The sequence below is a fragment of the Sander lucioperca genome, chromosome 14, assembly GCF_008315115.2.
Source record: "Sander lucioperca isolate FBNREF2018 chromosome 14, SLUC_FBN_1.2, whole genome shotgun sequence".
NCBI classification, from domain to species: domain Eukaryota; kingdom Metazoa; phylum Chordata; class Actinopteri; order Perciformes; family Percidae; genus Sander; species Sander lucioperca.
Genome location: NC_050186.1, coordinates 17116100 through 17143977, shown reverse-complemented (window position 1 = coordinate 17143977; position 27878 = coordinate 17116100). Strand labels below are relative to the sequence as shown.

The window sequence follows — 27878 nt, the reverse complement described above, 5'->3', positions numbered from 1 at the left end:
CGTGGATTGTATCGTATTTGTACTTTGCTTTGTGTGGGCAATCATATGTGTAATGCACTGCTCTTAATCTGTTGATGTTGACCTCTTTAGTGTAAGGGAGAAAACCTGGTTTAACTGAAAAAGTAGATTACCACCATTTACTGGTTAACTGGAAATGTTTATAATTTCTTTTTAGAAAGAGAAAAAGAGACACACCAAGGTACACTGACAAGTCTGAAAAGTCTGTTTCATACTGTACATCTTTCAACTTGAAAAGCTCTATACTTCCACCTATTGCGAAAGCCCATTTAAAAAAATCGTTGGCACTGTGGTTCCTGCAAACATCCAAGCTGAATTTTTTCAGCTTGGATGTTTTTTCAGCTTTCAAGGTCTACTTGGCAGAACAAGAATAACCTGGACAAAGTTGTTTTGGGCATAATATTTTTGTTACATTCAAAATAAATCTGACCTTGTTGAGCACAGTGATGGTGTGAATTCAACAAGGTCAGCTGCCCTGTATGCAGGTAGGTGAACCCGCTGTCTTTACTTTGTGTATTTAAAAAAAGGAAAGAAAAATTGATTGCATTCAACCTTTAACCAGAGATCTTTTTTTAATTCTACTCTTAAGGTCATCTTATTGTGAAGGTGTTACAGTGCGGCATTCAGTTTCCTGGGCTCCACATGGTCGGCAAAGATGCCCAGTGGGCCTTTTAAGCCTCTGGATAAATAAATAAAAAATAGGGCTAATTCTCTGGCTACATAAAGCCTGTCCTCTGAAAATGAACAGACTGAGCCCTCATTATTGGGGTAGAAATGTCGACATTTTTTTTAATTTATTTTTTTTATAGCTAAAATAGATTTAAAAGCTGAGTGAGCACATGTTCAGGCTTTATTCTGATTTCTAACAAAGGAGAAGTTTAAACTGACCATGGAACATAATATCAGAGGTACATCCCCATTACAATTGCATATTGGCCTAAATGACATTTTTATGTACAGTTACTCATTGCAGCTTTCCATCAAGTGACCAGTGTACATACCCAGAGGTAGTAGGTGAACTGCAGGGCGAAGATGGCGATGCCCTCATTGTCGAAAGAGCCTGCGACGGAGCGGGAGATATAGCCAGGCACGATGGCGATGAAGCAGGCCGCCAGGAGCCCTGCACCCTGGTTCCACAGCTCCCGCGTCAGCAGGAAGGTGGAGATGGCTGTCAGACCGCTGAACACCGGTGCCAGAAAGACACACACGTCACGGATGTGGACAGTGATGTGGAGCAGGTTGAGCATGTAGTGGATGAGGCCGGCAGTCACCATCAACCCCGGGTATACCTGAGTGAGGGGGCAGAGAGAGAGGTTGAGCAAAATAAAGGGTGGGAGGGATGTTGGGGACAGAATGCGACACCCGAGTAGAGAGATGGGTGATTGTTGGTCGAAAAAAAGGCATGTGATGACGTAAACTTGGGTTTTAGGTAATTGTTTTCTGATGTTTCGTGGGCAGATTAATTAATCAAGAAAATAATTGTGGGATTTATAAATTATAATCTTTTGATGAAGCCTTAGACATAAGTAATGGTAGGTGAGCTAAAGGGGACAGTGCAAGAAGAGAGAGGAAGCATAAAAGGTGCCAAGAGGGGGAATATATTTTAGATGAAGACAAGAACAATTCTGGGCATTACAAACAGGAGGACCATGGAACATAACAAGCTACATTATTATCAATACATTTTATTGATTGAGACAAAAGGCATCTACACCAACACACACTTATTTAGAGCCAGTAGATTATTCTCTTAAAAAGGGAAAACATAAGCCATGCTCCACTGCTCATCCTATATCCTCTATGATACAACTCAAGTCAACTAGATCTGCCTTAAGACTTATTTGTACAGCTAATTGATGAATCATTTGGCTTCGAAAATGTCAGAAAATAGTTAAACAATGCCCATCACAATAGAGCCAAAGGTGAACTCTTTAAAATGCTTGTTTTGTCTGACCAACAGTCTGACAATGGAAGATATTCAATGGGAAATATTCAATTTACAATTATGTAAAAGACATTCGCGATTTTTTACTTATTAAATGACTTAAAAATGTAGTCAAAAAATGTTGCCATGTATAGTTTTCTCTAACAAAAAGTTCAGTTGAAGCTGTGACCTGAGTAGGCGAGGCCTCGTGCCCCTGTCTCGTCTATACGCGAGAGCAGATCCAATTAGGGCCCTGTGTAGTACACTGGCTGTCTGAAGTAAAAACAAGGCTATGTTTAACGTGTGAGTGATGTTCCTGATATGTGCTCTCTGTAGCTCTCGCAGTCCATGCTCTTTGCCTCGCCGCTAATAAACTCAGGTCTTCGCATCTCTAATTAGCTGGTGCCTAGGAGACCTAATCTTCATCAGCCAATCTACTTCAATGAAAATCAACCATGTCTTGCCTCTCGGCTCTAAGGATAGGACTCAATCTAATGGAGCCAATCCTGCCATTTACAAAACTACTGTTGTAATTATTAGCCATTTTGAACTCTGTGGTAGGGCCCAGGTTTCCAAAACATTACAGAGATGACTGAAATTGTTCATCACAGCCTGCCTCGAGTTTTGGCTAGATGGCTAAAAACAAAATCTATGTGCATAATTTATCAGCACTTTTCTCCAAATTAGCATTCAAGAATGCATTACATTGCATGTTCATTATGAAAATATCAACTACAAATGACAAAAGCTGTTACCAAAATGCATGTGAGTCATTGTCCTTATGGCAACAAAGAGTGGTTTATTGGCTTGACAGCCCGCTGTTGTTATGGACTGTCACATTAGAGAAGCCTTCCTTCCTTATCTACAGCTCAGGAGAAAGAGCAACTGACAGTCGTCCTCTGGGGATTGGATGGTGGGTGGGAGTAAGAGGGGAAATAAGAAGAGAGAGGGCAGCTGGACTGGTCTAAGCAGGAAGGCTCTAAACAGTCATTAACTGATATCGGCTCGTCCGTCTTCCAAGCGGTGTGACCCATCCGAGACTTAACGCTATCATACACAATTAATGAGGACTGTCAGGATCATCTGTCCGATTTTGAATAAAAAAAATAAAAAGGGACCACACACACACCCACCCACCCACACAGGGTAGAGAAAAGGCAAAAGCAGACAGTTGATGTGAGATGATGAAAGATAAAAAGGCAGAAAGGTTAAAGAGAATGAGGAGGAAAAGTGAACTGTAGTGGATGAAAGGAGAGAAAGGGTATGTTAAACAGACCGCAGGCGGGTAAAATGTTTAATGTAACAGAAAAGAGCCTCGTCACTGTTCTTCGGTAGAGCAATGGTGATTTTATGAATTCCACCTGGAGCCAGAAGTCAGACCACCTCTCCGCATGTGAAAGGAGACAATGTCAAGACACATTTTGGAAAACGTGGAGGGAATGTTCGGTCAGGAAGTTTTCTAAACAAAAGCCATAGATTGTACCTGCATCACAGGCTATTTGAAACCCACTGCACCGATCTGAGATGTACCCAGCCCTTGTCCACACCCCTGCATGTTTTAAAAGCATAAGCTTGACGCAAATAAGAGCTTGCACACATTCATTTTAAAATTTGAATGCAGTGTGGGAGTAAACTAAATGCCCTTCTTTCCTGCAGCCTGACTGTGTTCAGAAAATTATCTAGCTTAGTCATGCAAACAAGTGAAATTTTGACAATGAGCCTACACAGTAAATGAGTGAGTGGCTTTCTGTTACTCTACCATCACGGTGCCCTTAAACAAGGCACCAGATTATTCCAATCCCACCTCAGCCCTTATATAAAAGATAAAGCAGGTAAAAGTCTGAAATGGATGTGGTTCTGTTGTGCCAGCTGGATGAACCTCTGCAGTAGCTCTGTCAGATCTCCTTCCTGCATCAGTTTCTGGATCTTGCTCCATTTTGCATAGATGTGCATGTTATAGGGGGACATTTGCATTTAGTATGGCCAACATGACCCATCCACCTGCTTTTGAAATTCTTGTGAACACTCTAAGACAGAACGTGACAACGTGTGAAAGTGACCGACTGACCATCTGGCACTAAAATTCTTTCAAGTCAAATATGGGTTGTCAGCTGACCTAAGGATGAGGCTGGCAAACTTAATTTTATTTTTTATTTATTTATTTATTTTATCATTAACAGATCCCATTGAAAGACCAAATCATTGTATTAGTTCATCTCTCAATACTTTCTGACTTCCCTTCCCCCGTCTGTCAAACATTCACCTGCAGTGTATCTTTCTTCAGGACAGACAAAATTACTTAAATTAGGTTGGCAAAGCGACATGTTAAGTGATTCCAATATAAACAGTATCATCCCCCTTAGTGGCACTAGTGTGGACGCAATCATCTGCCGACAACCTTCGGAATAACAACACATGATGCAAGGACAAGGTGACTACCATAATTGCTCGGTAACTGCAATCCAAGACGTATCCTGGTCAGGCAATCACTCCGCAAATCATACCCACTGAAATTGCTCTCCTAACACTTTTTGTAACGGCTCAGCTTAAAGGAGAACTCTGGCAGTTTACCTGAATCGTGATCGCTAGATGGCTATGTGTACTGTTGATAGGTGACCTGTTCATGTTGCACAGAAATTTTAATTGCATTTTGTGTCTGCTAAGAGGCACAAAGGCACTCTTTAAAATATGCCTCCACAACTGGCATTTTAGCTAACTGGGAGCTCTGGCCATAGCTGCAGCAACTCCAGTTTGCTAGTGCCGATTTTGGTCATTTTTTTCCCCCTATCAACAGTACACATAGTCATCTAGCGATCACGATTCAGGTAAAAATCGTCCGGAGTTCTCCTTTAACACTTACAAGAAAAAGAAAATCATAAGAAATCATATAAGCTAGGCCTCATAGCTAGTTTTAACCTGTTTTTTGCTATAATACCTTTTAGCTATTGTCGTTTTATTGTAGGTATGCCATTGAAATGTTTACTTATTTCTCGAGAGCTATTTCAGACCAAGGCAAATATTCAGTCTTGACTGAGCGGATCATAAAGTTTAATCTGAACTAAATAATAAAGCTGCAAGCAGCGATGACGGGCCCTCGCTCCTTGCCCAGGGGGTACTGGCAGACGCAACATCACATGTAGACCACACATTCTAAGTTTCATGTAAATCGGAATAACTTTTGCAAAGACACAACCGTTCATGTTTTAACAGCCACCTATAGGAAGTTGTTCCTCTATAACTTGCGCATTGTTTTAGCTTTCAAAATTCTTTTGATAACTTTTAGTCACGAGGGTCCACCGAGTCTATATCCAAGTTTTCGTGCAGATTGGACTCACGGCCCAGGAGGAGTTAGACAAAGTGTTGTTTCCCATATATCGCGATGTGAATAATTAATAACCAAAATTCTAACAGTGTCACCTAATGGCGGATTCACTCTAAATTTGGCATGGATGCTCAAGCCCCTATGCTGAACAACTGTGTCATGTTTGGTGTCAATCGGAATAAATCTTGGTAAGATACGCAACTTCCTGTTTCGACAGCCCCCTACAGGAAGTTGGTCCTCTGTAACTTGCGCATTGTGTTAGCTATCAAAATTCTTTTGATAACTTTTTGTCATGAGGGTCCACCGAGTCTACGTGTACATTTTTGTGCAGATGGGACTCACGCTCTAGGAGGAGTTAAAAAAAGTAGGTTTCACTCAAAGCGAATTTGCTAATTAAAAAAAATGAAAACAGCGCCATCTAAAGGCCGATTAACGCCATATTTGGCACACAGCCTCATTGGCACATGAGGAACAACTGACTTAAGTTTTGTGTCCATCGGAATAGCCGTGTGCAAGATACAACCGTTCCTGTTTCGACACCCACCTACAGGAAGTTGGTCCTCTGTAACTTGCGCATTGTTTTAGCTATTAAAATTCTTTTGATAACTTTTTGTCATGAGGGTCCTCCGAGTCTATATGCCAGTTTTTGTGCCGATCGGACTCACGCCCCAGGAGTAGTTAGACAGAGTAGGTTTCCCATATATCAATATTTTGCTGATTAATTAAAAAAAATAATTAAAACAGCGCCATCTAATGGCCGATTGACGCCAAGTTTGGCACAGATGCTAAACCGGCCATGACAAACAACCTTGTCAAGTTTCGGGTATAATCGGAATAATTGTTGCCAAGATAACGCAACTTCCTGTTTAGACAGGAAGTTGCTGTAACTTGCGCATTTTTTCAACTATCAAAATTCTCTGGATAACTTTTCGTCATGAGGGTCAACAGATACTACCTGCAAAGATTCAAGAAGATTGAAATCACGGCCTAGGACGAGTTCGAAAGAATGTAAAACACATGAAAAATGCATAATTAAAAATGGCTGCCTTCCGGTTGTACTTGTAGTGCCCCCTAGTGGCCAATTTTCGTAAAATGTGTGGGGCATCTTCAGAGGGTCATGGCAAACAAGAATCTTAAGTTTTGTGTTGATAGCAATTATTTTGGCCGAGATATGGCAAAGTTGGTGTTTGCATACTTAGCACTACAAATTTGTTTGTGCGTAATATGTGCAATTTTTATCCTATAAAAATTCTTTGGATAACTTTTTGTCAGGTCCGTCTGGAGATGCTGCCTGCCAAGTTTCGTGCAGATCGGTCGCACGGTCTAGGAGGAGTTCGGCAAAGTAGGTTTTCGATAAATCGCGATTTTTCACGCATAAAAGTCTAAGCGGAAATGGGTGTGGCCTATATCAGGTGATTCAGCTGGATCCAGGGAATGCGAAAATTAGTGGTGTCAACAATAATCGATTCGGCAATGCATCGCAATGCGGGGCATACACGGTTCAGCATTGATGCGGCAAAGTGCCATAATCGATTATGTCACTAAAACCTGCCACACTAAAATCAAGCACGTTGAAAATACAACTAAACTTCACGAACCATGTTGATCGTTGGCATCCTGAGTTGGCTTCAACAACAACAAATCACTACAAGCACTGAAAGCAGTGATTTATGTTTTCTTTTTCAGGTTTGAAAATGCCATATCCAATACCCTGTACCATTTAATTTTATTTAATGGCATTTATGTCAAAGATACAGGAGAGTGATAATACACACATAGCAGCCAATAAAATCTGTTGTTCAATATCTGACTGCTTGTATTGCCTCGTGACTGATGAAAAATTTGCCTTGTTGTGTGCAGCAGAATTTTGATGCATTGCAATATCGAATTGAATCGAATCATTACCTGGTGAATCGTAATTGAATCAAATTGTGAGGGCAGTGCCAATGCGCACCCCTGGCGAAAATATATGGTTTTTGAATGTGAGATGTACGGTTTGGGAGTTATAGGGCCAAACGGGGTTTTTTCTGCAATAGCGCCACCTAGTGGTGGATGTTTAATTATTTTGAATCTTTGCAATTTTTGCGAGTTGTGACATGTGTGCATTTTTGTGAGTTTTCGTGCATTCTAACCCCCTCAAAAATGCGACGAAGAATTGGTAAAAATAATCTGAGCAAAAACAATAGGTTCCGTCGCACTTTTGTGCTCGAGCCCTAATAAGACATTCTGGCAGAAAATGGATGTTGCAGCAAACAGAGTTAACATGAGAAATTATCTACAGATAGAAGACCGTTCTGCTAAGAGGAAGTAATACATTACACAATGTAACTGCTCATCACAGAACCTATTGTCCTCCCACCTCGTATAAAACCAAAGCTCTGATAAAACAGAAGCTCTATGTCCTCCATTTTGATTTAGACCCTTTTGAACTAGATTGGTCTAGTTTGAGGGTAGTCTGCTGAGTAAATTAAAAATATTTCAAGTAATGTTCAACTGGAAAATTAAATGACTTAAGTGAAACTAAATTTGAGCAGAGATCAGCACAACTCGCTATAATCTTCAAATTAACTATGTGTGTATTACTCTGCAGTTATTTGTTTTTTTTTTACTCATGCTTTCATGAAATGCCAATACAAGTGTACAGAGGAAAGATGTGGGCTGTGTATGCTTATTTGTATGCAAAAGACAATGCGTTGTGCAGCCCAGGGATCTTGTAAATGTCATGAAAATTAACGTAAAACTATACGCCTTCCAATTACGATTACCAGTCCAATCACAAGTTTCAGCTCTCACCCAATAGATACAAGGCCTGACCCAAGTATCCATGAACTGTAACTGACCCATCACATCTATTATTACAAACTAGGCCTGTCATATGCAATTACCAGTAGCTGATGGTAATTGCCTATGACAGATGAATTCTGATGGATGGGTTTTGGATTCCAATTCCTTGTGTCTCTTATGCAGTAGTGAATACTATGATTAAACATCATCATGTAGTGTGGCTACTGCTCCTGCCCCATCTGCTTGGTGCTGTAATGATAATGGCATCTGATAGCAATACACAATATTAACATGGCTCGCTGTCTCAGCTGTACAGAGGAACTCTCCAATCAACCTACACAGAGACGGAAAGAAAAAGTAGGAAGAGAAAGAAAGTTACACCACAGACACCGAGGGCCAGGCTCTATTCCAGCCTCTTCGCTGAACCCAAACACATTGGGAGTCATTTATTTGGCACTTAAGACCTGGATTATGTAGTCCTGATGCATCATAAGCTAGTGCAATTACAGCTCAGAGTGCAAACCTGGTAGGTTCATGAAGCGTGGTCAAAAGAAAGAAGGCAGATGGGGTTGTTAAAGAGGGAGATGGATAGGCCAAAGGTGTTTTAAGCACGTCCTCACAGTTGTCAGGATGCAGGGCTGAGAAGACGAGGTTGGGAGAAGAAATGCACAGAGGAGGGGGAAATGGAAGATAAATTGCGTGGAATCGGCATGTTGTATTTTTCACTGAAAAGGGTCAATGTTTCACAACAATCGTTGCTGCTGGTAAACAGGGTGGGCCATGGCAGCCAAGGGGAATCTGTCAAGTTAACATCTCACTGTTGCTACTGGATTGTGATTTAAATCCATGCTGCCCGGCGGAGGCTTATAGAGCTCTATGGTATCTAGGGCTGCAACTAACGATTATTTTCATAGTCGATTAATCTGTTGATTTTTTTCTCGATTAATCGATTAGTTGTTTGGTCTCTAAAATGTCAGAAAATGATGAAAAATGTGGATCAGTGTTTCCCAAAAGCCCAAGATGACATCCTCAAATGTCTTGTTTTGTCCACAACTCAAAGATATTCAGTTTACTGTCACAGGAGGTCTTACAGATTACAGAAGAAACTAGAAAATATTCACATTTAAGAAGCTGGAATCAAAGAATTTTTACTTTTGTCTTAAAAAAATTACTCAAACAGACTAATCGATTATCAGAATAGTTGGCGATTAATTTAAGAGTTCACAACTAATCGATTAATCTTTGCAGCTCTAGTGGTATCCCTGCACTGCTTTTATTAACCCCTCCCACAAACACACACATGCAGAGCACTGAGGATACCCATTAAAACAGAGTGAAGATCTACTTCCCATTTGTCTTGCACTTACCACTAATAAGGACAAATACTGACTACATATCACTATCTGAGTAATCCTGATGTGCTCTTGAATACATCTTCGTTTTTAAAGATTCTTTTTTGCTATTGAATGTCAACATCGGGTATATACAGTTGTGTTCAGAATAATAGCGTTTAAAAAAAGTGAATAATGCTCAAAATCCTTAGAATAGCTTTGAATTCCATAATATCAATGCATTGGGAACACTGCACATTTAATTCCAAATCAAAACATGACCAAAATTGATCAAGTTTGTGTTATACCTTTACAGAAAGTGAAGAAAAAGTAATATTAGGCTGTTCAAAAAAATAGCAGTATTTGCATTTTTCTTTACAAACTCAAACATTTACTGTATAAACTGAAAAATGTATCAAGGGTTTGCTTTACTTTGAATCACTGCACTAATATTTAGTTACGTAACCATTATTTCTGAGAACTGCTTCACATCTGTATTGCAGAGTCGACCAACTTCTGGCACCTGTGAACAGGTATTCCAGCCCAGGACGATTGAACCTACATTCCACAATTCCTCTGCATTACTGGGTTTTGCCTCAGAAACAGCATTTTTGATGTCACCCCACAACTTTTCTATGGGATTGAGGTCTGGGGATTGGACTGGCCACTCCATAACATCAACCTTTGCTCGCTTACTGGTGTGTTTTGGGTCAATGTCTTGTTGAAAGACCCATTTCAAAAGGCATTTCCTCTTCAGCATAAGGCAACATGACCTCTTCAAGTATTTTGATGTATTGAAACTGATCCATGATCCCTGGTATGCGATAAACACAGTATGAGAAAAATCCCCATAACATAATTTTTGCACCACCATGCTTTACTGTCAGTGCATGGGGGTCGTCGGACAAACTGTCTGCGGCCCCTAGACCCAAAAAGAACAATTTCGCTCTCATCAGTCCACAGAATGTTGCGCCATTTCTCCTTTGGCCAGTCAATGTGTCCTTTGGCAAATTTCAACCTATTCAATACATGTCTTTTTTTCAGCAATGGGACTTTGCGGGGGCTTCTAGCTGATAGCTTGCTTCACATAGCCTTCTTCTGATGGTAACAGTACTCACAGGTAACTTTAAGTCTTCTTTGATTTTCCTGGAGCTGATCATTGGTTGAGCCTTTGCCATTTTGGCTATTCTTCAATCCATTCGAATGGTAGTTGACCGTTTTTTCCCACGTTGTTCAGGCTTTGGATGCCATTTCAAGGGATTTGAAATCATTTTGGCTGAGCAGCCTATAATTTTCTGCACTTCTTTATATGTTTTCCCCTCTCCAATCAACTTTTTAATCAAAGTCCGCTGTTCCTCAGAGCAATGTCTGGTACGAACATGCCCCTTTCAATTACAGATTCAATTACACAGAATGAGCAGCATGCTTGTCATGACTGTTGGTTTTCTATAACTCTACAACACTTACTCGTAAATTATTTGCCATGTAGAAATATCACTTCTACCAAAATATTTGATTTATGAGGTTAGTGATGTTGGACTGCAGATTTTTGCAAATTCCCCACAAATTCCAGCCATGGCTAATATAAAACTTCATCCATCCATCTTTTTTTTTTTACCACTTAAGTAGGTCAAATTCACAACGGCAGCATGGTAAGTAGCCTAGACTTGCTTTTTTCCCAGCAAGCATCTTCCAAACCATTCCCAGGCCATGTGGGACGTGTAATCCTTTCAGCATGTTTTGGGGTCTATCTGGAATTTTTCCAAGGTGGACAAGCCTGGACTTTTTCCATATGGACGTGCATAGGGCTCTTCCTAATCAGATTCCCAAACTGCCTATTTTTAATAAAGGGCTGTGGTCTCATTCTTTCAGTCACTTCCCAGAGCTTATGACCACAGGTGAGATTCCAACTTATAAATCCAGAGAATTGCCTTCAGGCTTAGTACCCTTCATAGTCAACTACAACACCCACATGCCTGGGAATTCTGTACCAATATGCATTTGCATCTAAGGCTCCATTTTACCCTCACTCATGAACAAGATCCCAATGTTGTTCTCCCTTACCTGAGCCAGCAACTGGGCTCCTAGGCCAAAGGGGGCAATCTAGTAGAGTGGCATGGCTTCAGACTTGGAGTTGCTGACCTTCATCCAAACTATTTTATAGTCTGATGTAGGCCAGCACAATATTGGAAAAAACTGACATTGTGATATTTTTTTTCCTGCAGTATATATTGTGATATGAAGAAAGACTAATTTTTACAAAATGACAAATAGCTCTATTTGGAAATAATAAATCATTCTCGACCACTGGGGTGATTTTGTAGGGGAGTGCATCTACATAGGAAAAAAAAAAGAAAAAAAAGGAACTTTTCTTATGTGAACCATTCTTTGTTGAACTTTAATGCTTTACAAACACCAAAGCAAGAATGCGCTGTGACTACTCTTCCGAAGTGATTTTGAAGAAGGAAATTAGGTAGTTAAACACACTGGTTGACTGACATGACTCCATTGTATTCATATAATACTATCAATCCAGGCTTAAGTCAATGAAATGAATAATGCATGCATGTTGCGGTCGACTAGCGGTGCCTGCTTGTTTATTTGATAAACTGATCAACATTGATTGTGATTGGTTGGCTGTGCATGCAGACCTGCATGTCACACACTACACTAGCAACAAACTTAAATCAGTGTAAATTACGTTATATTAGACACAGACTGCTGTTGTAGATCAGGGTTACGTTTCCAGCATTGCTGCTCCGAACCGTAACATTAGTTGGGACAGACGCATTGTTTCTTTAGGCTAACTATATTGGCTTTAGCCAGGCAGGGAGCAGCTTTCTGCGGTGAAAAAAGGCCGGGATATGTCATGATAACGTTGCATTAATCGGGTAATTTAGTTCGTCTTTGCAGCAAACATAAAAAACAGACTACTGTTGCTTCACTACCCATGGAAAAGCATGTGCATCACTGTGTCAGCGGCCACTTACGGTACTTTTCTACTAACGGGAGAGCCTCACTTCCCATAACAAACCCCGTCGGACTAACGTTGCGTCACATACACACGCTGCCCACGTGGCTACCTGTCTTAAAGGGGAAGGGTTGGCCAGTAACAATCATGTAAAAAGAACGGTGAAAATTTACTTTCCTATCAAGCAGCAAAAAAGTTTTAGTGTCAACATTGCAACGGCCTGCGATGTGACTATCGCGCATGCGCACATCGCGATGTAAACGATGAAACAAAATACCGTGCAGCCCTAGTCTGATGCAAAGCAAGCTAGTTTACACCAGAGGTCAGAGTCTGATTAAGCCAAAAGCGCTACATCATCAGCAAAATGTGGCAATGCAATACATGGATAACCAAACTGGAAACTCTATACGCCTCAGCAGGGCCTACCATAAAAATCATCAGGGCAAAACCTTTAACTTATTGCTGTTGATACATACACATCTTCCATTCTGGAATACACATCTCTCATTCTGGAAAACGAATACTTCAGTGGCCCCAGCATCTTGTATACCCAGTCCATCTCTGCAGGACGTGGTCATAAGCCATTTCCAGGTACAAAAAACACAAAAAAGTTGGGCGAGTTCCATGACCCCTGCAGTATTCTTCCAAGATTAAAGAGATTAAAGAGGGGCGCCTGGGTGGAGCGTGCATCCATGTACGGAGGCTTAGTCCTCGCCACAGTGGCCTTGAGTTCAATTACAACCTACGGCCCTTTGCTGCATGTCATTCCACATCTCTTTCCCCTTGCATGTCTAAGCTGTCCGATCAAATAAAGGCCGTAAATTCCAAGAAAAATAATTTTGAAGAGGTTCCACGACCAGGATGGAGGCTGCACTGCTCCTCCATCTGTGGTTCATTAATCGCCTGGAGCGTCCTTTCCAGTACCCTTACATAAGACCTCCTGGAGAGGCTGAGCAGTGTGATACACACTGTGTGTGAAGCACACTTCTTTCCCCCTTTTTCAGAATTGCAAACAACCATTCACCGTCTCATCTCATTCCAATCATTTATTTTTAGTAAATCTGTATTCCCCTGAAGACACCCTAGAATAGTTGAACAATAAAACCAAATGAGATATTTTTTTTTTTTTTTTTAAATGCGGAGGTTGACTGCATCAATTTGAAGAGAAACTTACTGTGCCACCAACGATCCTGCCCAAGGGGTACCAGGCCCTTTCATCAAACCAGTTGAGGAACTCGTAGAAGCCATTTGTGGTGAGATGGTGTGTTGATCTGTAATTGAACCTGAAGCAGCAGAAGAAAAAGAGAAGAGGGCTGGCTGAGTATAAGGCAACATTATAACCACACACACAAAAGAAACATCCATTTTCATTTATAGACCATATTTTGCAAAAATGTTATAGCTGTTGACATCCCAGAAAACACTTAACTCCAGAAAAGAAAAGGTTATTTCATTTCCAGATTTTCTGAAGGCGGTCTGAATGGGTAAGCTGCAGAGACTTTGCCTTGTTAAAATAGGGAAGATAAAGCCTCCATTTACTATGTGCGCCTTTGTGCTGATGCCAACATCTCTCAGGTCAGCCCTCGGTTAAAAAAGAGATGAAGGGAGCTCACACATACTGTGGCATTTTCAGAACAAAGCCTGCTTATTGCACAGATAATTCAAACTGCAACCACTGGCATGTGCTGAGGTGACAAATGCGTAAAATGGGTCTGGTGTTGGAACAGAGAAATCAGGGCAAAAAAAAACAAAACAAGCAAAAACCCCTGAGAATAAATATGGAATCTCACAGCAAACAGGCCTTGATTCACACTGTAGCGGTGATAAGCGGAGGGGGTTGGAACACTGTCAAGCAGCAGATCGAAAGAGCTGACACTGTTGAGAAGACTGCTGCCAAAGAGAACGAAGCAAGTGTTCAGTAAATTTTCAGAGGCACCTTCTTGGCTGCACAGCTCATTAATGTGGGCTGCTTTATGGCATGTTCAGAGGCCCATATACTGTACCTCATGGAAGACACTTCATGCATATAGACCCTATAGCAAGGCAGAGCAGTTTGCTAAAGGACAATTACCTGTTCTACCAGAGAGGACAGGAAATCATCTGACATGACTAATCAGCTCTTTTACACACTAGAGAGGTTCTTTGATTCAGACTATATAGAGCTCAACAGTCCCGCCCCTCCTCTGAGAGACCTTGGGTTCCGGAAGTAAATTTCCCATTCATTTCTCCCATTGACGTCTGGAAAAATCCGTATATAAAGAGTTTTAGACCATGTCTTAGGCTAACCAGATGGTATGTGACTCATAAGCATACAACGTATCATTTCAAGTAGAAAAACGAACAGAAAATACCAAAAAAGTAAAAAAGGTACAAGACTGTACATATCGTCATCTCAGAGCGAAGGAACTACTCATCCCATAAACCACCGCGCACCACTGAATAAAGGAAGCTGTGTTAGTTTAGCTAACAGCTAATTCGGCTAACCGCTAGCTGAAACAGCATGTAATAACTTTAAAATACCATCAAAATAAAACCTAGAAATAACCGTTAACATATATAACGGCTGTTACGTCAGCTGTAGACGGCTTTACCCAGTGTTAAGTTTGAATTAACGTTATTTTAGACTGAATCAAGCTGTCAGCTAGCGGTTAGCCGAATTAGCTGTTAGCTAAACTAACGTTAGCTTCCCGGCAGAGGCTAACGTCAGAAGCGTGGAACAGATTGTGATTCATGCAGTGTCGTAAATCCTCGTGACGGATCGTGCAGGCAGCAGAGATCGGGTACTGACACCCCCCCTCCTCACCAGCATGAGTTCCACCAATCAGAGGCATCACTGTGGGATTGTGGGATTGTTCAGGATTGTGGGTAATGAAGTACTTATCCAAGACATCGCGAATAAAAGACATTTATCTCAAAACAAGGGTAGTGCCTAGGGCTGGGCGATATGGACCAAAAGTCATATCCCGATATATTTAGGCTGAATATCGATATACGATATATATCCCAATATTTTTTCCGCAAAGTGAGAGCAAATGTTCAGTCAAAGCCAAATATGACATGTACAGGGTGGGAAATTAGCACCAGCCAATGGTGGGTATTTTTTCAAAGTGGCGGGTGACTTTGCCTTGTATACCAGCCACAGTGGCGGGTGGATTGTAAAACATTCTTTGTAACGGATTGGACAGCTTTTGTCAAAGAATGCTGTTGCTAAGTAACAATGCACAATGCTTATAGGAGTCACGTTACGTTACTGCTAATGAATGCCCAACATTTCCGGATGTTGCTGCTTCATAATAAAAACATTCAAATACCAAAATAACAGAGGACTTTTATTGTGAAGAACTTACAGGAAATGAAACCGTTCACAGCCAGGGGCTTGACCACGCAATATTTCCGTCAACTCCAGACTTTTGTCGAGTAGTTTTCAGCGCTAGTCCGTGACACCATTATAGTAGCTACACCACTTGTCACTTTTCTTTTCATACGGCACATTTAAGTTAAGGAAAATTAAGTTTGCAGTGAGCTTTGTTTCGGGGCTGGAGCTTTTTCTGGTTGTCGATGGCTTGCGGCTGGGGCTTCTGCAGCGCGCAGTTTGCCACTGTTTTAGGTAGTGAAAAAGGTTTGTAGTGCTTCCACCCCTGGCTGTAACTTGTTTATGGCACTGCCTACATATAACGTGATTTTGTTGCTCATTTGATACTTTGAATCCGAACCATCTCCAAATTACTGAGCCACTGCTTTTTCTTTTACTAACCAATTCCACCAATCTCCAATCACCTCCGCACGCTCCGCAAACGTTGTTGCTTCCTCTATGTTTGTTGAAGAGTGGCTGAGTGTCTGTTCCTGCCCCTCCCCCCTCTGTGCATGAAAGAGAAGGTGCGGAGAGCAGTGCAGAGAGCTCCGGGTCAGCAGCTTGCTTGGAGCAAGGATCACAGCGCAAATTTGAACTATATCGATATATGCGATATGGTCCAATTCCATATCAAGTTTAAAAATATATCGATATAATTGTTAATATCGATATATCGCCCAGCCCTAGTAGTGCCCCATGATTTGTGGTGTCTATATGAGCATATACAATCGCTGAGTCATGTCGGCATGCTGGTTTTAAGTCTACCATCGACAGTTACGATTTTATGGCTTATACTCCAATTTGTCAATGGAGAAATTGCATTGTATTTTTACTTTTGGAAACCGCTGTGGGCGGACTGTTGTGCTCTATTAAGTGTAACAACATTGTCACCCAATGAACAAGGTAAGGTTACAGCAACGAGCTGAAAATGCCACAAAACAATGCAAAGCTATGTTTAGGTGCGATTCACTTTTAACAGTCGCAAATTTTGTGTTAGTCTGAGAATGCTTCGAAGGGGCACGCCTCCCGACAACGCTGCAAGCAGCAATACTGGGAACCAAGCAATCGGCCTTTTCCAAACAGGCACGCGCTATAAATGGGCACCGCACTAGTAGGGATCTGCATCAAAGTGCAAGAATAGACAATCACACAAACATGCAAGTACCAGATTTTTGTAAATGTATGCAGATGCAATAGTTCATGAGAACATTCTTTAATCAGAAGTATAAATGATTAGATCTGCACCGAGGCTTCAAAATTAACATTTCTGTCAACCAGCCAAATGACTAGTGGATGATGAAATTTTACCAGCCACTCAATAGATTACCATTGTTTTTTTTGGCTGGTGAGTGAGGCAAACCTACCAGCCACTTACATATTTAACCAGCATTTGGCTGGTAGATGGTGCTAATTTTGAACCCTGTATAAGACTGCACCTGAATCCAGATCTGCACCAAAATTGTATAAATGATTCCTTGGCCTATGACCTAACATTAGGGGTGTGACAAGACACTCCGCTCACGAGACAACATATTGGAGTTATGTGAACGAGACAAGATTTTAACACTATTTTAAAGAAAACTTCAAAGATTAAATTTTATTCAATTGAAAGTCACAAAATGAAAAAACGAGCACTGTGAAAGGTTTTGCCATAACCTCAAATGGCTTCTCTCCTGTATAACTAACCTCTTCAGACCTAACAACTGTTGCGTTTTTCACCGGGAATCCAAAATGCCACACAAACGATTTAAAAGTGGCGGGTACGGTTGGGTACCATTCACATTTTTACTGATATTGGTACCAGAAATTCAGTTCCAGTACCTTCCCGCTTTTTTTTTTTTTTTTTTTTTAAATTAAGTTTTGAAAACTGAAACCACACAATTGCGACCGCTTTACCGGTAGGGCTGGGTGATATGGAGAAAATCAAATATCACGATATTCTTGACTAAATACTTGATGTCGATATTGCGACGATATTGTAGGATTGACATTTGGCGCTTTAACAAAATATTTACACAAGATTTTTGATAAATAATCATCAGAAATGTCAATTTAATGACAAAGTGTGTAAAGGCAAATAATAGAACAGCTAGAACAGTCTGCTAAGCTCAGAAAACTACATCACTTCACTCTAATGCAGCCTTCAAAACCAGGAAAAGACAACACTTAATATATTACGATTTTACGATATCCAAAATCTAAGACGATATCTAGTCTCATATCAGGATATCGATATAATATCGATATGTTGCCCAGCCCTATTTACCGGCATTGCCGTGACTCACTGTGAGAACAAGCTGCAGAGGCGACGTAGTCTCACTCCCATCTGCACTGCAGCTCTAGTGGTTCTCGTCACACCTCTACCTAACATGTATGTTCCAGGAATATTAATTATGGACTGAAGAAATGTCAACACAAACACACAAGCAAAAACAGTATGGCCTCAAAACAAGCACAAATAACACAGGCCTGTCAACAACCCCAAATCAAATCAACAGAATTTCCTCACTTCTATCTACTCCACAGAGTGAGATTCAGTTGGCACTATAGTTTGTGTTTTTGTAGTGAGTGAGTGTGTATGTGTGTGTGTTTTTGTAGTGAGTGAGTGTGTGTGTGTGTGTGTGTGTGTGTGTTTTTGTAGTGAGTGTGTGTGTGTTTTTGTAGTGAGTGTGTGTGTGTTTTTGTAGTGAGTGTGTGTGTGTTTTTGTAGTGTGCGTGTGTGTTTTTAGTGAGTGTGTGTGTGTGTGTGTGTGTGTTTTTAGTGTGTGTGTGTGTGTGTGTGTGTGTTTTTAGTGTGTGTGTGTGTGTGTGTGTGTTTTTAGTGTGTGTGTGTGTGTGTGTGTGTTTTTAGTGTGTGTGTGTGTGTGTGTGTGTGTGTGTGTGTGTGTGTGTGTGTGTGTAAGACAGGAAGAGGCAGCAGCAGAGTTGTCACAAAGCTGCCGCTTACGCTCATGATCAGGACAGTGCGTTTAAAATTGCTGGCATGAGGTGTAGCTCATTAATCATCACAAGGTGCCTGGTTTTCCAACGCCTTCACATCACACCTGAAGTCGAAGCTCTCCTCCCTCATGAACAGCCTCCCATCTTTGCTTCCCAAAAGAGCATGCAGTGGCCAGACATTTCAAAACCCAATTCTGAGAACTGGTCTCTTGTGTTCATCTTGAGCACCATGCATGATTTCTAAAAGATCCAGCATTTCAAATAACTGATTCCACTGTAAACAGGTCCAACTTGTTTACAACTGTGTTTATGTAATACATTTAATATTGGCGTTTTATTATTTTGATGTTCTATTGATTGTCCAGGAATGCAGGGCTCCAGACTGCATTTTTTGAGACCGTGCAAGCACAGCAAATTTGATGACTTATTAATTTTTTTATTTCATGTTGAAAAGGAGGAGAGAGCAAGTCTGCCAGAGTTGGTCAATGTGTGTGAGAGGGGGAGAGTCCGTGAGTGATTAGTCAACTGCGTGGGTAATGTCATCTACACTCGTGTGCCTCGCTTTCATAATGTCACTCATTGTCCGCACATGCTGTTGCATCGTAAACAACATCGTCAACAACGGCACTGTTACCATGTTTCCGTGAAAATCATGGTGTTGCAGTCCATAATACATTTACAAGTGGTGATCTGCAGCTGAAGATCATCCATTTTGTTTGCTAAAGACCATACACTGGCAAGGAAAATGCTGCGTAGTAACAGCCGATAAGGAGTTAGCCCTAGCCTAACGTTAGCCCTCCTCTCTTCATCCCACATTGTTTAGAGTCTCAACGCGGCATGCGTGCACTTCCGGTCAGCAGAGCTGTGGTGAAAGACCTCGGCAGTGCATTCGTATTCGGCTTGTCACAAAATCAACCGCATTTTTATTCAGTGTTGTCTCGGTCTCAGACAAAGATGATGGGATTTTATTTCAACACCACAACTGTGGCTTTCACTAATTGCCTGTGCATTCACTGATTTTTTTTTTTTTTTTTTTTTTTTTACATTAATGCTAATTTCAGCTCAGACATTTGCCAGACGCCGCTCCCTCACTTGGGTGAGAGAGGTAGAGACAGCATAGAGAGGAGACCACTCATATAGGCTGCTAAATATATAACAATTTACCTCGGAAAAACAAATAGTGCTTGTGAGAGTGTTGTGAGCTCATCTGTCTCTGGCTCCCTCATCACTCCTCCCACACTGGGTGATAGTTTGTAGTCTACGACGTTCCACTTCCGGGATTGTTCAGGTGCCACCGGAAATTCCGCCAGATGTCTTTCATTTTAGCCAGATGTCTGCTTTCCTTGCATTGGCATTTTAAACTCCGGTCAATTTATGAGGGCTATGGTTAACTGCTCCTCAGATCTCTGCAGGTTAAATCCAGACAGCTAGATAAGTTTTCTGTTGCACGACTAAAACAACCTTTGAACGTACACACGTTCCACCTAAACAAGTTCCTTCCCGAGGCTATTTTGAAGAGGCCGTTGCTCTGTGCGGGGCTTAGGCCCAAGATGATTGTGATTGGTTTAAAGAAATGGCAATAAACCAGAGCATGTTTGTCTCCCATCCCGGAATGCTGTGTGGACTCGCCAGACCCTCCTCTGCAGCGCTGTAGAGGAAGGTCTGGCAATGCGAGACTAAATAGTTACATACTCTCCATGGAAGTAAAGTCACCTTAGCTTTGATTGTTATTTCACTGTAAACAAAAAAAGAGACAGAGGAAGGAGGGAGAGCCTGTATGAGGCAGAGGCAATAATACAGTACATGACAATAATAATACTTTGTTTACATTTCTGAATGTGCATTTGTTAAGCACCATTCATAATCTAAAATAATCACTAAAATAAAACAGCACATTGTAGTGTATTTATCCCCAAAGCATTTATCAGTAAAACAGTTAAAATGGGGGAAATGTGAAAAATTGTCTTCATGACAGCAGTTACTCATTACATGTATGAATTGGAGCAAAGTGATCAGAAATCAGATGTGCAATATTTTCTATTTCAAAAAAAACTTGAAAAAAAAAACAAAATAAAAGTATAAGAGGCATTGTGCCTCTTTAAGTTATCTTGAAAAGCTTTTGAGGAACTGACCGTGTTTATCCTTGTGGCTCCTTGGGCAATCATATCATATGCCTCAACAACCTGAGGCCTAGGGGCCTGAATCTGGGCAAACTGAAGCCTATGACAAACAAACCATCCAACTGGAACGTAGGAGTCACACAGAAAAGAATACACCTGTACATTCATCTGTTTTTTGTCTAGAAAGATTCAGCTCAGATTTTATCATTTCACCATCCTCCAAAGCTTAAATTTACTGTAAACAATTTGCAGTGGCCAACCAAACTGCTCCTTTAAAAATAGATGGTGGTCCAACAATTGTTTTTGTTTTTCTACATTCTGTGAGTTTACTTAAATACTGCAATGAACCATAATATTACAAAGTGCAAAGCTGCAGAGACAGCCAGGTGTAAGAGTTTTACCACACTGGGACTTTGAATGCGGGTGGAACTGGTCGCCCACTTTTGCCTCATTGTTCTGCAACTGTCAAATCAGTGAGGCAGAAACCAAGGGAATAAAAAAAAAAAAAAGCATTCTAAAACACAACTTTGCACCCTGCCAAGCCATCCATAAAACCCATTCTCCATTCTCCAATGATCTCATTGACAGCAGAGCAGAGTGCTTTACACCTGCCCTGTCCCTTTGATGAGGCGGATAATAGCTCTGCCAGGCACATTAGTAATGTAATGCATAGCTGCCAATATGGTCTCAGGCAACAGAGCACTTGATGACCAGTGATGCCACTGCAGTACCTCCAACCACCAGCAGGTGAACCAACACACCTAATAACACCATACAAATTTGATTGATGGCTACGAAAATGAAGGGGGTAAAATGGCCCCTATATCAACCCCTTCGATAAGATCTTAAAGCAATACAGAAAATTGGGAGTGGCATATTGTGCACTTTATATCACTCGGGGCCCCCTGCAGGCATCATAATTCATTTGAATCAAGGTCTGTTTTACTGATTACCAGTTTCCTGTTGAGACAGTCATGCTGATGATGATAGCCCTAAGTGGGCTCCATTGCTGTTTACAAGGCAGTAATGCCTCATTCAGTATTGACTACATAATCAGATGCATCATTGCCTTTTCCCCACTGGTTCACGATATGGTGAATGTCTGACATAGACTTTTGGTTTCAGTGGTGTAATCACCACCTTGACTAATTAGCCACCTCTGTCAAACTCTGAATGAATAACATGTAAATGAGAGCCTGCTTGGGGACCCAGAAGGGAAGTGAGCGCATACAACATTCACACAACAAAGGCACCCAGACGTAAGGTTTGAGCATCGCCAAGGTGGGTTTTTTTTGGTGTTTTTTTAGAGGCAGCAGACTTGAAATACTATAATGAAAGAAGCAGCGCATGTGATACTTTATCAAAGTGTTTGTCATAAAAGAAGGGGACCTTGATAGATGAAGGTGGGGGATATTAGCATGCAATCACAAGTCAAAAGTATAGTAGTTAATATTACAATATCAGACAATTAAGGATGTAAATATATATATAAACAATATAAAATTAGAATTTCTGTAGTTTATACAAGTTAAAGCAATAAGACAGTAAGTAAGACAGTGAGAGAAATCAAATTACAACTGAGCTTTAATCTATGGTTACCATTTGTGAGGCAGTTGAGTAAAGAGATAGTAGGTTGCAGATTCAGGGTCCAGTTTATGGATACTTCAGCAGGACAGATCCTCACTGGGACAGCGCATAATCCAGCATCATCCAGTTAAAGTCTTATGAACCACTAGATCTACCTGCAACCCCAACTGTAAATGCGATACTCTGATTAGGGTCCTAGAGATGGCCCTCACTTACGGTTTTACAATAACTTGAATAGGATTACAACTATATGTACCCTATAGCATTTTACCTTTTAATAGTCCCCCAATAGGATCTTCTGGTTGGATTACCTGAGAATTGCATGACAGTTTTCAGTCACACTGTGCACTTTCACATCCTGCCCTAAAACTAATACCTCTATGCTGATGGAAGGGTCACACTAACCGGCTCACTGGACAGCTGCCAAATAGCTTTAATAATACTGAATGTCCTGCATGCCTGCCATCATCTGACAACATGAAACATACTGGCATATCATCTAGCTGCTTTATCACTTCAATCGAAGAGGTGTGTGCGTGCGTGCTTGCGCATTTTGTGGATGTGTGATGGCAATATTGCGCACATGACAAGGCATCACTTAGTAAATCTGAAACTAAATATTGGCTGTAATTACTAGCCTGACAGCTTATGCAGTAGGTTCAATGAGGCAATGTTCAGTTGATGTGGGGTTGTTGATAAAAACCGGAGAAGCAGAAACACATGAACAGCATCACTGGGAGATAAATACCAAACATGCAGCTAATTATTCTGCCAGGTCAACCATTAACGAAAAACCCAAACAGACAAAAATATATTTTCACTGTGTGAACACTTGCTGACACTTCAGGAAGCATTCTTTCAATTGAATCTTGAGTGCAGAGCTAATCTTTTGAGATCGATTGAAGAGGTCCATGAAATTTGAAATATTGGAATAGCTGCACCCAAAACATTTTGAATATTAAACACTCATGCAGTTAATTATTTTGGTTACAATAATTAATAATAATAAAATCCCACAACATTGGAATTTCAATTAAATTACTGGACTGATTAAACATGTATTTGGATCAGCTGGCAATGCTAACACAAGCAGATGGTTTCTGTTTTTTGTGCCTTGGTGAGGTGTAAGATCATCATGTCAATATGCAAAGAGCCAAACTACTGCCTGTTGGTAATAACGAATGAAAATTGAAAAATCATATTACATATCTTGAGGTAAAGAGACATAATGGCATACATATTGACTTGCAGAGGGGAATAATTTCAATACACATTATTGTGCCCCAGCTTTAACTGGTAATACCCATTAGACACAGAACAGCTATAAACTAGCATTGTTTATTTGCTCCAGCACCACATTTTGACAGTCAAGATAAAGATTCCCACATAAAAGTTTGGGTTGTAAAAAAAACAAAGGAAAAAAAGGCATTTAGGAGCAGAGTTATGCTATGTTGAAATGGGGCGCAGCCTGATAAAGACTCGTCTTTGCCTAGGTGCTATTCTGTGAATGTGTCATTGTTGTTTCTCTTAGTCTAATAGCAAATGCACAAATAAGCTTGTAGTTTGAAATTTATAACGTGCTGCTTTGTGTGTAAAATACTCACAAAGCAGCCTTAACTATACTTTAAGGTAATTAGCTAATGAGCGCTACATTTTTTCTGATCTCAGATTTATAGAGAGCAGAGTCACTGCTATTGGCAATACTAATTATCTTTTCACAGACACACAGGTGGTTATTCACACCTGTGTGAAAACAGCTTGGCAATACCTATCAGAATTGACGCAGCCTTATAATGCCTTGTGGGTCTAACAAAACAATCAATCTTGAATTAGGCTATTTTCTTAGCCAAGCTAGACAAGATGCTTACAAGCTATAAGCAGACAAGGAGATGCACTGAATGATAAATTATCCAAACAGGGCCACGAATGCACAGTGATCATACATGCAGCAGTAGCATCTCTGACACAAAATAAGTCCAAAGCAAGAATGCAATCTGTCTAAGCATGCATGGCCGGACAGGAATGGTAAAGTTGCTCAAATTTGCTGAAATGTCTGAAGTTATACATTCAATAAAAATATACATTTGTTGGGCATACATTAAATTTGCTTGCCTTTCTTTGTTTTGCACCATTATAAAATTAAATACTAGGTCCCTTTTAGCTGCTAACTTGTGATAGGCCAGGAGTGATCAGATCTCTCTGGAGCACATTAAATTAGTTGGAGCTTGTCTTCAGAAGTAAAAAAAAAAAAAAAAAAAAACGTCCAATCATCTTTCATTATCTTTGACATGTTATGTGCTAAAGGATTAATTAAAAAAAAACAAAACAAAAAAAAACACGTTAATGAAAAATATTAGTTTTGGGCCTATTTCAAACAATGGCATTGATATTGACCATACCAATAACTGCAATAATATCAATTCTTTGATCATTTACAATTTGTTTACTTACACAATTACTACAATGAATTCAGTATTTGATTAAGAAAATGAACTGAATAAAATATCAATATCGCCTTGGATAATTCATATCATTCATGCTATATGAATTTAATAACACCCATGGTTGTATGTCTACAGAACACAGCCATACCCTGTTCCAATTAAAAAGAAACAGATGGAGAAAAGTTTAGATACTGACTAGGCAAGTTCCACTGGAAACTGCACTACTCTATAGTGGTTGTTCAGCAGCATATAGTAGGCCTAGTTGTTAAGTAGCAAATGATAAAACTTTCAAAACAAATGTGTACAAAACTTGTAAGAGAGAAAGTGGCGAGTAGCATTTAATCTTATTGCATGAGGTGCTGGCTCCCAAATGGTGGAACGAGCTCCCCATCGATGTCAGGATGGCCAAAAGCCTACACATCTTCCGCCGAAGGCTAAAAACATCTCTTCCGACTACACCACGGATAAAAAAAAAAAAAAAAGATTCTTGAACCTGCACTTTCATGTGTCTCTTTGTAGCTTTGCCTATTTAAGGCTAATGTATTTGCACTTACTACTTGTTGTCTGGAGTTTGAACCTTCACAGTTGAAAGCACTTAATTGTAAGTCGCTTTGGATAAACGCGTCAGCTAAACGACATGTAATGTAATGTAATAAAGGTGGAGGCCTGCGGCTGCCTGAGGGGGGCACAGGGCAGTGGAGGTCTATTAAGAAATTTCAAGGTACACAGACTCGTTTTACACTCCACAGCCTCTTGCCTTTTAAACTAAACCACTACAAACTGATTAGTGATCTAAACAAAGCAGTTGCTCAGCTTGATCTGACTGCTCTCAATGATATGATGATGCAGAAGAATGTGCCCAGCCAACTGAGTCCAATGAGATCAACTGAGATGGTCCTACAACCAGAACATTTCTACATCCTATATAGGAATAACCCCTAATTGGGATTTGAGAAATAACCTTGTTGAACTGTGCGGTGTGTACCCTTGTAACACACCACACTGTCTCTACCTGCTGTGGACAAAACATCACAATATGTATGATTAACATCAGTGAAAACACAAAAGTAATAGACAACAGCAGACTGGATGGATGAAATTTAGTGTTGTGTTAGTAATGCAACAGGAGATGTGAATTCAGATTGGAAAGAAACAACTGCAGCCTGCGTTTGTGTTTTCCCCCCAATGTACAACAAAAAATACTTTTTTTGATGCCTACATCATTTTTGTCTCTCCAATATATGTAAATGTAGGTGGACAAAACATGATAGAATTCGCCACCTCCTTTCTGTGTCTACAAAAATTCAACATGACAGACACTGGAGTTTCACTACGGTGCATTTCATTCATTGTACAGGGAGCAAGTATTTTTTGGCCATTTAGTATGTAGAATGGAATAGAGGGAAAACAATAGGGTATTAGTTAAAAAAAAAAAGGGAAAAAAAGGCAACCTAAAAATAGGCTGTAATAACAAAGGGAACAAACTGAGACTGGAGGTCTGCCATAATAGGCAGGGGTCGAGATTATCAATTTGCAAAACTGTAGGCTTATGTGCAGGGAATCCATCAATGACAAAACCATTAGGCAACTGTGCTTTGTGTTCAATAATACTATACAGAGGTGGCCATGTGGCAAACAATTAACCAACTGAAGTAAGGTTAGTATTGATTAGTAATTACAGAAGATAGATGAGAAATCTGAAACCCAACAAGTATTGGTTTAACACCACAGCAATTACTGTGCAGAATGCGTTCTTAGGTAAGATGTTAGTTAGTTAGTTATGTTTTATTGCTGTGTCATGCCAAACATTTTGGCCCATCCCACATGGGATTACAAGACACCACAAAATTACTTATTTAACAAAGATCTTCCTGTCACATATACAAATCATTCGGAGGAATACATGAATACAAATATATACATATACACACACATACATGTATACACACACACACTCATCTACAATTCATCTCGATAAAGAGCTTTTTTCCTCTTCTCCCAAGCTTTATCTAGGTAATTGGCTAATTTATATGTTTCATATGTGAACAGCCATCTCAGTCTTTGAGCATCATCCATATTTACCACGTCAATCTCTGCTTTTATCCTACCAAACAAAAAAAAACAAATCACGTTGTTCACAATAAAAAAGGACAATAGAAAACAAAATGGAACTCATTTTCTATATCATTCAAACACATGGGACAGATCCGTTTTTCCCCTTCTACATTAACACATCGTCCTGTTTCAACAGTCAAAGGCAAAACACCAGATCTCACTTGAGCACATAAAGATCTTTGCCTTTTTGACAGATTATATATATAACATAATTCTCAGTGCCATATTCTGGTTTTATCATTACAAAAATACGCAATTTTGGCTTAGCCCATATATCGTCAGCCCACTGCTTATTGTATTTAGCAAACAGATTCTTTAAACAAACCAATATTCAGCTTTTCATTATTAAGAAACAACTCACCAAAACCATAATTACAAAACAAGTTGCATATGTCGTTAGACCAAGGACCAAGAATGTGTTTATCCCAGAGAAATATTTTCCTTGTCAACCTATTTGCGTCCATATCTAAAAGACGATTCCATAACTGGGCCATACATATCTTCCAGCGAACCTCACATGATTCCCATCCCATGTCTCCCACTATCGCCAACGTAGGGGTATGAGTATAACAAGATGAGGCAGTCTTCCTTACACCTGTATTAAGTCGTTAGTGTACAGAATGTAAAGTGAAACCTACCTAAAAGAGGTTTGACTGAGGTTACCTTGATCAGTCTTAAAACCGCTCCTATCATACACTTCATGTGTGCATCCTTGTCCCAGAAATGCTTGTTACTAACCTAGCTCCGGGGAACTTACTCCCCGGAGTCCTTATGTTTTTTTTTCGCCCAGCATATTTCCTTGGATTAGGATGGCACCAAGATCTTGGTTGCAGCTGTCGCCGTGGTCCTGCTGCACTCCCTGCTATGCTACGTCCAGCTATGCTCTGCTGTGCCACGCTACATCCTGTAACACCCTGCAGTGCCCTGCTATGACATGAACTACTACGACTACCATTTGTAGTAACTGTTC

The 27878-nt window shown here is 40.4% G+C and overlaps 1 protein-coding gene across 1 annotated transcript in view; it reads right to left on the bottom strand.

Annotated features, from left to right (window-relative positions):
- Positions 1-27878, bottom strand: part of stt3b (STT3 oligosaccharyltransferase complex catalytic subunit B) — a 93979-nt gene that overhangs the window by 33403 nt on the left and 32698 nt on the right. The window contains exons 2-3 of the mRNA XM_031295958.2: positions 13525-13633; positions 1020-1307 (exon numbers count right to left, since the gene is read on the bottom strand). Coding sequence (XP_031151818.1) covers positions 1020-1307; positions 13525-13633 — 397 coding nt within the window. The remainder of the gene's footprint in view (positions 1-1019; positions 1308-13524; positions 13634-27878) is intronic.